The 13,793-nt window shown below is 39.3% G+C and overlaps 1 protein-coding gene across 5 annotated transcripts in view; it reads right to left on the reverse strand.

The window, feature by feature from the left end:
* Window positions 1–4,159: 4,159 nt before the first annotated feature.
* Window positions 4,160–13,793, reverse strand: part of LOC106876049 (nuclear pore complex protein Nup50) — a 73,254-nt gene continuing 63,620 nt past the window's right edge. For all 5 annotated transcript variants that reach the window (XM_052976782.1, XM_014924446.2, XM_014924444.2 and 2 more), the window contains 6 exons: window positions 10,254–10,337; window positions 9,253–9,685; window positions 7,738–7,977; window positions 7,422–7,518; window positions 6,101–6,216; window positions 4,160–4,590 (listed from right to left, as the gene is read on the reverse strand). In XM_052976782.1, coding sequence (XP_052832742.1) covers window positions 4,364–4,590; window positions 6,101–6,216; window positions 7,422–7,518; window positions 7,738–7,977; window positions 9,253–9,685; window positions 10,254–10,337 — 1,197 coding nt within the window. In that variant the 3' untranslated portion in view covers window positions 4,160–4,363. The remainder of the gene's footprint in view (window positions 4,591–6,100; window positions 6,217–7,421; window positions 7,519–7,737; window positions 7,978–9,252; window positions 9,686–10,253; window positions 10,338–13,793) is intronic.

The following is a 13,793-nucleotide window of genomic DNA, read 5'->3' on the forward strand; positions in this document are numbered from 1 at the left end:
GATGTTTATGAGAGAGAGAGAGAGAGAGAGAGAGAACGAAAACAATGGAGAAGGAAGAATATGAAAAAGACAAGGAAGAGTTGTGTAAAAGAGTGGATAGTAGAGAAGGAAAGAGAAATAAAGGAAGGATGAAAATGAGTGTATACGATCTAAGAGAAGGGAAAAGGTTATTTTATAACAATTGTAGAAAGTGAAAGAGAGAAAGTAACAAAAATGTATGGAAGATAGCGGCTGTTATATAAAAATTAGGATAATTAACAGAAAAGTGAATAGGAATGAGAAAAAAAAATGAACAAGAATAACTATAAAAATCGAAGTTATAATGAGACGAGGTTCTAAAATGAAATTCTTAAAGAGATTTCAACTTTTGAACCAACAGTAGAATGGTCAAAATAGTAAAAGGGAAGCAGAAATTAGTGGGGAAAGGAAAAGAGAAAGAATATGAGAGGAAAAATGAAGAAAAAACGGAGTCGAGAAGAAAACGAACGAGAGGGAGATAAAGAAGAGATTAATTGAGAGAGAATTTCGAATTCTATAATGGCAAAGAAGTCGAGTGCTGAAGAATTAGAGGTAAACTTCTAGGGATATAAATCTGAAAAGCTGAGTTCAATAACGAGTCAACCATAATTCTTTTATTTTGAGGAAAGTTCACAGAAGTTAAATTTCATCGGGGAGGGAAGAATCGAAGACTTTGGGTCCTAGAGGGGGGGGAGATAAAGACAAGATAGGTATATAGATAGAGAGAGAAAGAGAGAGAGAGGGAGTTAGGTAGAGAGAGAGAGAGAATGGTGTTGTCATTTTGTGAGAAAGGAAATGATGAAGACAATGAGTTGAGAGTGTGAGGAATAGTGTGAGAGGGCCAGTAGTGTGGGGTAGGAGGAAAGGGCGGGAAGATAGAGAGAAGGTAGAAGGGTGCAAAGCAGTAGGGTGGGTGGTAGGAAGAGGTAACGTTAACGATAGAGAGAGGGAAAGAGGGAAGAGAAAAAAGACAAAGAAAGCGCAGAGAAGAAGCTATTTAGAAATATTCAACTAAAATACATTCATAGAATATTTTTTAGAAAGGGGTGATGTAGGGTGTGTTGGGTGGGGGACCAGAGAAAGAGAGAGAGATGGTGGCGACGGGAGAGGATGTTAAGAATGGAAGATGGGTGAGGCACAGAGAAGGTATTGAAGTAAAGAGAGAGAGAGTAAGGACCACACCTGGGAAATAAGGGTAAGAAGGCTAAGAAAGAAATTCTTAAGAACGGCCAAATTCGCCAGAAGTATCAACCATGCATTGATGCGTATACACATGTGCACAAACACATATAAACGCATACACATCTGTGTGTATGCATTCATACAAAGAAGCCATAACATACACATGCACGAACACACACACACATGGCATTTATAAAAATAAATCTGGGAAAATTTTGCTAGAGAGAGCAGCTGTGAATGGACACAGAAGAGGTGAGTGTGATGGGAGGCAGATTCAAAGGAAGTCAAAGTGTTTGTTCCAAAGTTTGTTGCGCAATGGTTCCAACGTTGAAGAAAGATTCTGTTTTTGAACCATGGTGCTGGAGAACACCACACAACTCAAAGATGAGCAGCTGAGTGACGGAATGGATTAAAAACAGAACATGGTGCTGTGTGGTTAAGTAGTTTGTTTCTCAACCACATGGTTTAAGGTTCAGTCTCACTGCATGGCACATTGGGTAAGTGTCTCCTGCTATAGCTGACCAAAGCCTTGTAATTTGGTAGGTGAATACTGAAAGAAGCCCTTTATGTAAATATACAGGGTGTGGGAAGGGAGGATGGACGTTTTTGAAATGGCTGTTACTCAGCCCCAAGGGAAGGAGCATATGTCCGACAGGTACCATTGAGTCCATGGTGTCTTAGCATGTTTTTTTTTTCTTTTCGGGTAACTATGCACAGTGGCTTAATTTCACATGTCAGATGGAAGCAATTTTTGAGCCAAATGACAACCTCATTTTGCTAATGAGTGATGAAGCTCATTTTCATCTCAATGGCATGGTGAATCAACAGAACTGTCGTTATTGGGCTCTTGAAACTCCAAGAGAACTGCACGAAAGACCACTGCACAGCCCAAAAGTGATGGTCAGGTATGCTGCTGGAAAAGCTGCCGTCATTGGTCTTTACTTTTTTGAAGACAATAATGGAAATACTGTTACTGTGAACTCCAACCATTACATCGAGATGACAAACAACTTCTTTGTGACTGAATTACAATGAAAACATGCTTCTTTGACATGTGTGATTTTTGCAGGATGGGGCAATGGCCCACACAGCCAGAGCATCAATGGACATTCTTCGCCTTCTCTTCGGTGACCACCTCATTTCCAGATTTGCTGACATTCTCTCAGTGCCTTGATGTGTCCATGTGTAATTATTTCTGGTGGGGAAACCTCAAGAAACCATGTGTGTATGCGCACAAGCCCCGTACACTGGCAACGAACTCGCATGAATGTTTTTTCATGTGCCAGTAAGGCAACACTGTTAATGATCACACTTGAATGGTGCTTTTTTACGTGCCACTGGCATGGACACCAGTCAGCTGCTCTGGCAGCAATCATGCTTGGATGGTGCTCTTAGCACAGGTGCCAGTCATCGAATTTGATTGGATTTCGATTTCACTTACCTCAACAGGTCTTCCACAAGCAGAGTTTAGTGTCCAATGAAGTAAAGATACGAATAAGTGAGCTGGTTACACCCCTGGCATAGGCCACAGGTTATGCTCTCACTTGGCTTGCCGGGTCTTCTCACGCAAAGCATATATCTAAAGGTCTCAGTCACTAGTCATTAGGCCTCGGTGAGGCCTAATGTTCAAAGGTCATGCTTCACCACCTCATCCCAGGTCTTCCTGGGTCTATCTCTTCCACAGGTTCCCTCAACTTCTAGGCTGTGGCACTTTCTCACACAGCTATCCTCATCCATTCTTGCCACATGACCATACCAATCATCTCTCTTGCACACCACATCTGATGCTTCTTAGGTCCAACTTTTCTCTCAAGGTACTTACACTCTGTTGAGCATGTATATATATATATATATATATATATATATGTATATTTATATATATATATATTATATGGTAAGAATGACCATTGCCTACAAAGGCAAATGAAATTTATATCCTTGACACATATTAGGTGATGTTTTAATACCTCTAAAATAGAACATGGTTGTGTGGTTAAGTAGTTTGTTTCTCAACCACTTGGTTTCGGGTTCAGTCCCACTGCATGGCACCCTGGGCAAGTGTCTTCTGCTATAGCCAACCAAAGCCTTGTAACTTAACAACACTTCACCACACACCAATATTTTGGGCACCTTCACTCCCTCTTTACTTATTCGCACTTTCTCTCCTAAGAGCCACATTATGTCTTCATTTCTGGTCTTACTGTTACACTCTCCAAATTACTTTTTACACTTATCCTGCAATGTGAACAGGTATCATAAATTTGGTTTCACTTATTTACGACTAAATGATGAGAAGACAAAGCGATTCACTCACACACAAACATACATTATAGGACAGGCAATTTTATAACACATCATCATCATTTTAACTTTTCCACATTTCCATGAGGGGTGGGGGTCAGATGGAATTTATTGAGGCAGAATTTCTCCTTGGCCAGATGCTCTTCCTGTCACCAACCCTCACCTGTTTCCAAGCAAAGTAATATTTCTGTATGCCTCAATGTGTTTCCATGGAAGATTGGAAAAGAAGGAGATTGTTACCATGTGATTGGGAAGTAAACTTCTTAACCAAACGACCAAACTTACAAAACTCATTAGCTTCATTTCTAATGCAGACCCAACACTTTCATTTGCAAAAACTGTCCTTCTTCTATAAAAGACTCTTTTCATGAATGAAACTCTTCTCACCATCATCATTTTTCTTTTCCATTCATCCCTACAACACCCCAATCACCCAACCAATTCCATGACACTCACCACTGATTGTTGTCTTCACCAACGTTTTCCTCCTCCTCCTCCTCCTCCTCATTTAATGCAAAAGAAAATGATAAAGTAAGGACCAGGCTTAAAAAAAAAAAGGACTGGATTTGATTTATTTGATTAAAATTTCTTCAAGGGCTGTGCTCCAGCATGGCCACAGTCTAATGACGGAAACAAAAGAAAGACAAAAGGCAGCAGATTATTGCAAATATCTTTTAATAAAATCAAACGTAAATTGCATACTTTTGTATCGGAAAATCCACGAGAGAGAGTTAAGAGTCTTTTTCATGATACAGGTATGTTTTTTTTTTTTGAAGGAATGGAGGGGAAAAAAAGGTCTGTAAAAGGAGGTAGAGATTGCAGTCCCTAAAAACGTTGACAGAATTAAACCGTGGCTCCACCATTAGACGTTCTCTTGGGAATCTGTTCCATGTTTATGTTTATTGAGCTGTGCCAAGAGATCGTCAGCTTCCTCGCCAGTCTTCACTCGGATCAGCAACGGCACTGGTTTATTCTCGCTCCCGCCCTTCGTTAAGGGAGGGTTTGGAATGCATACAAGGCTCACATTGTTTTTGCCTTGCCTTTTGAGTTGCATCGTTGGAAGCAACATTATGTTCAGAAGAATGTTCCCTGCAAAACAAGAGAAAGGCTGAGAGTAAAAAATAATTCAGGATTACGGAACACAAGTTACCGTGACGATAATTGGAGACTGTTTAAGTTTATTGATTAGAAATAATGTTTAATACACAAATCTTGCTAACGAGATATACAAAGCTAATTGTAATCAAGCAATTAACCCCTTTCCTACTATATTTCTGCTGATTGTCTTTTTTGCAATTAATTTTGAAATTTAGAATTTAGTAAAATAGTTGTCATTATTATAATCTGATGTAAGGCAGCAAGCTAGCAGAATCGTTAGCAAAGCGGGAAAAATGCTTAGCAGCGTCTTGTCGGTCTTTATGTTTTGAGTTCAAACTCTGCTGAGGTCGACTTTGCCTTTCATCTTTTGGGGTCAATAAAAGAAGTACCATTTGAGCAGTAGGGTCAATGTAATGAACTTACTCCTGCCATGAAATTGCTGGCCCTGTGCCAAAATTTGAAACCATCATCATCATAATCTGATATTTGAAACAAATGAAATTTTGATGGAAGTTTGTATCAAGGAATCAGGTGTAGTAACAGGATTAAACAACATCCAGGTAATCTGGTCCCTACAGTAAAGAGATACAATGATAAATCACCAAACCGCACTTAAAAAGTGAACCTTCTGAGTTCAAATCTAGTCTAGAGCGATGCAAGTGAACAGATCCAAATGTAAGTGTTTTATCACAAAATTATGGCCGTTTGAATCAAAGAAATTACATCGACAGAGAGGGCAAGGGACGTAACTCCTCCTTATGACTGGCTTCAAGCCACGGTAGTGAGAGGAACAATTTTGAGAGGTCCTAAATAAAAACCTCAACACATAAACTAAAATAAGACGACAAAAGAGAAACATGGCGAAATAAAGACTGTAACAAAAGACTGTTGTCTAAATTTCAAGTTAGGTTTGTTTCAGTCTTCAACGTCAGAGTTGTCGTCGTCTTCATAGGAATCACGTAACCTGCTCAGAATATTTTAAAATTTCTATTTAGAACTTTGTGAGAGAAGGGAAAGTAGATACCTTTTTAGGGTTTCTGAGACTGGAAGGAGGAAGTTATTGAGACTAAGGGCTTTGCTTAATATTTGTTAAAACAATGAGCTCTACACATGTTAGGAGGGTGCCAAGGGCAACAGACTAAGTCCACCACCACAAAAAAAAAAAAAGGTACGAATCAGTGACAGGCTTCTGCAGTTTCCTTTGACCCAATTTCACATCAAAGGATTGGACCAGCCTGGAAGCATTTTACAACAGTTGTCGAGGAAGAGGGAAAAAAAAAAAAAAAAAAAAAAAAAAAAAAAGAGAAGCTAAACTGACAATAATTCCTTTGACAATATTAGAAAAATATCAGTAAAAGAACTCCACCAAAACTTTGCTTTACACCGTGTCTCTCTAGAAGGTAAATATTAATTTGGTCAATTAAAATACTGGAATGGAGCAATGGAAATGATTATTTTTTGTTATGAAGTTCTCATCAGAAAGAAGCAGAAGATAACCCACCTAAGTTTGTGTCAGCGCGAATGATGAGTTGGGCTTTGTCTTTGAATGGTTTCACATGCAAGTTTCCAATGCCTTTATCAATCCAGTTCTTGTCTTTCTCATAAAACAGTTTGCATCTATGAATAGGGAGACAAAAGCAACACAGTAAATAAAACAGAAAAAAAAATGATACAACAAATCTATCAAAGAGAAGCTCATTCTTTGTAAGACAGATTCTTGGTTGTCAACTGAAATTCTCTGCAAGATTCATTATCGAATTTAGTTGCAAAGAGATTCTCACTGACACAGAAATGTTTAATGTTTAGCAATCGTGAATTGATAAAAATTGCAACATTTTTATTAAAGACTTAAATTGTAATAAAACTGAATATTAAAATGACGGATGAATGCATAAACGGTTGACTCTGATCCGTGATTTTTCATCAAAGAACCTGGATGAAATATTATCTGAAGAATGGTCAGACATTGAACTTTTTTCAAGTGTTGTTGGTCCCTAAACATCTTCAAGACTTGATGTGAAGCCTGTTGAGTATTTTTTACATTTCTATCCTGCTGTCTCTCTCTCTCTCTTTCTCCTGCACTTCCCTCAGGTTGGGTAACCAGGTATTTCCTTTGTGGCAGCAGAACACCTGTTTCTGTCTTCATCCCTGATCTCTCTCTTTGGCTGGATAACCTTATACCTCCTCTATAGCAAGGCACCAGTTTTTGTCTCTCTGCCTCACTATAATCTTTCATCATTCGACACAAGATCACCTCCTCCAATGACCCTCCCCTCTTAAAAGGTTTTTTTGTCTTGCCAGTACTCGGTGACTCTGTCAGTGCAGGTGCCACTTAAAAGCACCCAGTCCAGACTGTAAAGTGGTTGGTGTTATTCATGATGGCAGTATGTATGGGATTTCAAAAAACGTTCGTCTTCTTTGGTATTTCACATACCTCATTGTCTATGAATTCTATTTTTCAAGCTTAAAGGTTCCGATCCCTGGTGTGTATGTTTGAAAGGCAAAATCTGAGCTGACTGTCCGACGGATGTTGTGATAAATATTGTTTGAGGAGCCTGCAGCTGTTATTCTCATGACCACCTGCAATGTCGGGTGGACACAGTGAATAACCAGTCGGTTGGTTAGGTGAAGCCATTCTATAGATTTAGCAGTTTATATACACACAAGAAATACCAAAGAAGACAAACATTTTTTTAAATCCCATACATACTGCCATCATAAATAAGGAAAGGACACGTTAGACAATGGAGTCTAACGGTCACGCCTGGAAGACTTTCAATCACAGTTCAATTAGGATCAGGGGTTAAATCAATAAATCTCACCTTCTGCTATAAACTGAACCTTCTTCCTTGATCTCTTTCACTTCTGCTTTAGGGGGAACGTACTCATCTTCCTCATCTGGGTTACTTCCCTTGACGGCTATCAAAACATCAGTGAAATAAAACATTAAGACACCATGTTGGGGACACAAATGGTGCAACCAATAAAAAATACCTGGTAGTATTTATTGAGATCTTTCTATGCACAAAATTGAAATCCTGCACATTCAATAAATATCGGACTTTTTTTTTTTTTTTTTTAAATAAAATATTTAAAAAATATTTATATCATGTAACAGTAAAAACAATGAAAGCTCACCATTGCTGGTATTCAAAGTACTGGCAAAAGAGAATGTTGACTGAGTGTCAGCAGGTTTGAAGTTAAACCCACCGAAAGCTGGTGTTGTAGATATGGAGGTCTGTCCAGTCGATGTGGTGGTACTACTACTACTACTACTGCTGCCACTAGACAAGAGGGGGCTAGTCACAGATAAGTTTGGCCAAATATTCTTCTTCAGGTCAGGTTTTGATTGTTCCTCCTCTTTTGACTTTTCAGAATCTACAAGAAATGGAGACAAAAAAAAATTCCTAATTAATTTAAGACATAAAAATTGGTTAATTAGAAAACAAGGTAGTTTAAATAAATTTCTGCTAAACTACACACACATGGGATTTCAGCAGTTACAGATTGGGATATGGAGTGAGAACTGTACAAGTGTGTTTTTTCTGTTCTATTATTGTCTTGGTAGGAGTAGCTAATAAATATGTTATGGGCGTTAAAGAGATTGCAGTACTTATGGGCATTAGAGAAATGGTGTCTGGAACAGGAAGCTTCTCCCTACATTTGTGGATAGATGCAGGCTGTATGGAATATTCAACATAAATGCAGCCACAAATATAGCTAGAAGCTTCCTGTTCCTAATTAGATGGCATTTCCTGAAGTTATAAAGACCACAAGCTTTGTAAAACACAATATTTAGGTTAGCTACCCCTTGCTAAAACAATAAAGGTCCCAGCTTTGCATGCCCCAATATGTAATTGTGAGAATCTCACCATCTGTTTGGAAAAAGATAACCTGAAGCAATGTGACAGGACCACTCCATACATACCTTGTGCTAATAGATACCAGCTTTAACTCTGTCACAATCTGCAGTATCTATTAATATACACACACACACACACACACACACACATACAATATATACTTGTATACACATACATACAGATTCACACACACATAAGCTTCCACAGTTTCTGCCAACCAAATTCAATCAGAGGGCATTGGTCAGCCTGGAGTTATAGTGGAGGACACTTGACCAATGCGCCACTGCACAGTGGGGCTAATCCCGAGACGACATGGTTCCAAGGGAAGCTTGTTAATCCCAGCCATCACTCACTTGGTCAGAAAAAGTTCTGCACAAGAACAGGACAGGTTTAAATATGAAATGAAACTAGGGGCATATTTGAATGCGTGTTCTAGAGAAGAGAGGAAAATGCAATAAAAATGGGACATGGAGGAGAGATAATGAAAAGGAATTTAGAGAAAGAGGTATGAAGATGAGCCGGATAGAGAGAAAGGGAGAGAGAGAGAAGGGGGGGGGGAAAGAGATTTTTAGGAGCAAAGAAAAGGGAAGAGAGAAAGGGTTAAGTGGGGAAAAAGGAGACAAAAAGATGTAAGAAGAGACAAAGCAATTTGTCAGGTTGAGACCAGGAGAATGAGATGGAAGAGGTAAGGAACGGATAGAGAGACAGAAGGAAACAAAGAGAGACAGAAATGAGCAGTGGAGGTGGGTGGGGGAAATAGAGAGAGGGAGAGAAATAAGAGAGTTCTTACCTAAATTGGTTTCCTGTTCAGTGGCTGCTTCTGGAATTGAACCAGTGTCTTTGGTATCTGGTTTTGCTTTAAATTCATCCTGGATAGTCTTCAAATACTTTTCATAGTCTTTGAAAATGGGTGTCAGGATGCAGTAAGGATCCTTGGCCACATGCTGCTGCATCCACTGTAATACACTCTTGTTGAGCTTCTTCAGCTGCACGTGCAGCTTGCTGTCGGATTCATCAGAGCCTGTGCTAGCACCGGTGATGGAGGCCGCAGCACCAGTCGGTTTGGAAGTATTGCTGCTGCTGCTGGCGTCGAGAAGAGGTTTCATTGTGTTGTTGGTTACAGTCAACGTGACTCCTGTTGTCGTAGTAGCAGTAGTAGTAGTAGCATTAGGGGTTGATGAGAAACCAGCAAAATTTGCAAATATTCCAGCTCCTGGAGATGCCTGCAACAGAAGACACCACCAGAATGTATGTCAGGCGTGAAAGTGTATCACTTCCTATACACAACACTAAAACAACAGACACAAGACGTTCTACTTTCAATATGCCAACACCAAAACAGAAATAAAATTCAGAATTGAGGAGGGGATAATACAGAAAATAGGCCAAAGAAATGCTGAAAGTAGCAACCATCTGTTTTCAAGATAGACATAAACAAACAAAGCAAAAGTGACATTAACAACATCCAAATTACATCAAAATAATAACAAGCCCTTCACAGTTCACAGCAAGAAAACCCCCTAAACAGACACTTCACACAACACACGTACACAAAAGGAACCACAAGACATGCTGCATCTACCGTGAGTAAATTTTAAGTGAAGAATGTAGTATTAAGCCGGCAGCTTAAGTCTGCAAAGAAACGCCACGAGTGGATTTGAAGTGAAGCTCCTGCTAGCTGGTAGTTAGTTAGAAGACACTTTGGCCATTAGTTTTATATTCTAAGAACTTGGCCGGCAGCAGCTCTTGAGACACATTAGTCTACTCCAACAACAACAAAAATATACTTACGGTTGAAATATTTGACCTTCGTTTGGCTTTTATTATGTTTCGTTGTTTCAAAACTTCTTTCTTTGCTGCCACAAACTCTCCAGCCTAGAAAAAAAAAAGACAAAGGAAAATGGTGAATGGACAGAGGCATATTTGACATGCTTCAGTGCATTTGGACATGACAAGACCTTCCACTGTATAAATAGCCCCAAGAGAAAATCGTTCTCCTTGGGCTGTGAATAATGTTATTGGGCTATTTCTAGAGTGGAAGGTCTTCTCATGTCCGAATACACAGGACCACGTTGAATATGACTTAGCCACGAAACCTTTTCTATTTTCTCTCCCTGTTTATTTCTGTGTTCCTTTCTGTCGAAGAGCGTAGGCTCCAAACGTAAAACACTTTCTCACTTCCCGAGCGTTAAACTAATACATCTGTTTGTTGTTTACACACCCGTCTTTGTCTTTTGTTTTGTAAATTCTCACTATATATTTTATTCAACACTGCTTTGTGTGACATTATTTATTTAAATCATCCACATTTCTCCAAATCTTTCATGCTGACTACACTGTTATGGTAAAAAGCCATCAACAATGTATTTCTTCTCTGGAATTATCCAGAACAAGCAATGCCTTCATTAATTAAGCCTTTCGCATTCAGATTGCAATGCTTAGCATGTCGAAAAGATATAGGTAGGAATTGAAGATGGTGTTCTAATGTAAACAATGGTCAGATAAGAGGTTTATTGTGATCATGTTTACAGAGAAGGTAGGCTTTGCTTGCATCAGGTAGACAGGGGCAATAAGTACTAAGCACAGGTGCAAAAACTGCACCCCCCACTTCTCTCTCTCTCAAGAAGTAGTTGATTGTTTCTGCTGTTACCCAGAAAATCTAATTAGCAGTGAGAGATGGAGTGTTAAGAAGGCACAAGAAGTAAAGAACCAATTGCAAAAAAGCCCCAGGAGCTATTAGCTGTGTTGACAATAAAGGGGCTTCCCACTCAGTGGGGAGGATAGATTATATACTGTAATGTTAAGAGGGGATGAATGACAGAAAAGAAATAGGCTGAGAAAAAAACCTGACCCTAAGAAGAATAAGGTGAAGCAGGGGGGGGGGGAATAGGGTTAGGGTTCACTGTTTTAGATGAGAAAGTGATGTATAATGGAGGTGAAGAGTTGGGTAAAATAAGATAGATTATGAGGACGAGAGGAAGAAATAGGAAACAGCGAATAGGGATTTTCAGAAGTGGGTTCATTTGTTGAAGAGAAAGTGAGAAAGGACAGCAACAAGATGTTGTGTTAGAGAATATTCATCTAACCAATGCAAAGTATGGGAAAAAAACAAGAAAAAATGAAAATTACCAACTGCAAAATGAGGATTATGATATGTGTGTGTGTGTGTGTGTGTGTGTGTGTGTGTGTGTAGTGAGGGAAAAGAAGTAAAGCCTGGCTCTCTGCCAATTATGCTTTTTGCATTGGGTCTACTGCAACACACACTCTCTGTCTCTCTCACTGCTTTGTGCAGGTGTGAACATTACAAACACAATGCCAATAATGATAGCTAAAACCGTTTCCAAGTATTTCAAGCAGTGACAGAGATAATGGTGGAGGTGGACAAAACAGAAATTACACTCATATACATACATATATACACCCACACAACATATATCATGTGAGAATATAGTGCAGTGCACATATATATACATCTGTCTCAATAAACTCTGTCAGACCCATGCATAACTGGAAGTTATATCAATGGTGATGATGATGAGGATGAGGAGGAGGTGGACCCTATTTTGTAAGCATTCTTTCTTTCCATCACAGTTTGAGAAAATTCTACAAAAGTGTGTGTGTGCGTGAGGGAAGCAAGTTACCAAAGCACCAAAATAAATTTTGCACAATATTTTGCCCTTTTGCTCTTGATCCGTGCATTAACTGCAACAAAGTGCAGCAATGTAAGCAACACCACAGTGGTTTTCTTTTCATATCTTTTTCTTTATTTGTTGTCTTTTTATTATTATTATTATTATTATTATTATTATTATTTTTACTTATGATCTTAGAACAGTGAGGTTGCATTTTCTGCTAGAAGGAATGTCCTCATCCAGCATTCTGCCATCCCTTTTAGTGCCCCACCCAGCGTCACTCTTCTTGTCTCCCCAAAACCAAAGGGTTTTTATTTTAGTGAGACTTGTCAGTTGTTGCCATTGATATAAGCAGGTAAGAAACAAGAAAAAAAGGGGAGAGACAACAACAAAAAACCCCTCCACAACAACACTGGTTTCCCATTGGGTTAAGGTAACAAAGCAGAGAGAGAGAGAGAGAGAGAGAGAGAGAGAGAGGAGGAGGAGGCAACAAGTGGGGGGAGAGGAAAGAGAGTTAAAAAAGATGACATAATGATAAGAGCAAGATGAAAAGGAGGGGGGATGGGAGGAGAAGGATGAGGTGTAGAGCAGACGGCTGTAGAGAAGCCATTAAGAAGCAATTAAACAAGAAAGCAATTAAGAAAATCTAATAATTAAGGAAAATTATGCTGTTAGTGGAATATATGGAATACTGGAATCATTTTGATGCTACAGAATGTGGGTGGTGGTGGTGGTGGTGGTGGTGCTGTTAGTATGAGGATTAGTGGAGTGTCAGAAAGTTGGGGTGGTCATATTGTAGGATTTAATTATATTCGTTTGATTTTCAAGCAAAACCCACCCAAGCTGACATGGTGATGGGGGTTGATAAAACGAGTCCTGGTTGAGTGCTGAGGGGGGAGGGGGGTCGATGCAACTGACTTACCTCCACCTCTCCTGAAATTGCTGGCCTTGGGCCAAAATTTGAAACTAGAATCATCATCATCATCATCATCATTAAGGTGGCAAGCTGGACAAAATGCTTAGCAGAATTCTGTCTTTCTGAGTTCAAATTCTCAACCACATGATTCCGGTTTCAATCCCACTGCATGACACCTTGAGCAAGTAAACTCTACCATAGCCTTGTGAGTGGATTTGGTAGACAGAAACTAAAGACTTGGGGTCGATAAATTAAGTACTAGTTGAACAGTGGGGTCACTGTTCAACTAGCCCCCTCCCCTCAAATTCCAGGCCTTGTGTCTTTTGTAGAAAGGATTATTAAGGTCGTGAGCTGGCAGAATCGTTAGCACGATGGACGAAATGCTTAGCGCTATTTCGCCCATCACTATGTTCCGAGTTTTAATTCGACCGATTCTGTCCCGTGTTCAAATCCTGGCTTTGAGCCAATCTGAGACATTAGATACCCTCTGAGTTGAGGGACTCCGAAGAACTTGCTTAACCTGCTAGAAATAGCAACCAAATCTTTCTTTAATCACAACCAACAATCATATAAAAAAAAAACAACATATTAAGGTATTGTAATTCTAAATGGGATGGCCATGGCTGGAACACTTTTCCTTTTGAACCTAGGGCTAAACAATAATGAAAACCAATATTTCTAAGATAGAAATGACACAACGTTGGTGTGTCTCAGAATCTTTAACTCTGGGATCTCTTCATTCTGATTTCAAATCCAACAAAAGCTTGATTTGTCTTTTATCCC

Source organism: Octopus bimaculoides, chromosome 25, assembly GCF_001194135.2.
Source record: "Octopus bimaculoides isolate UCB-OBI-ISO-001 chromosome 25, ASM119413v2, whole genome shotgun sequence".
Taxonomy (NCBI): domain Eukaryota; kingdom Metazoa; phylum Mollusca; class Cephalopoda; order Octopoda; family Octopodidae; genus Octopus; species Octopus bimaculoides.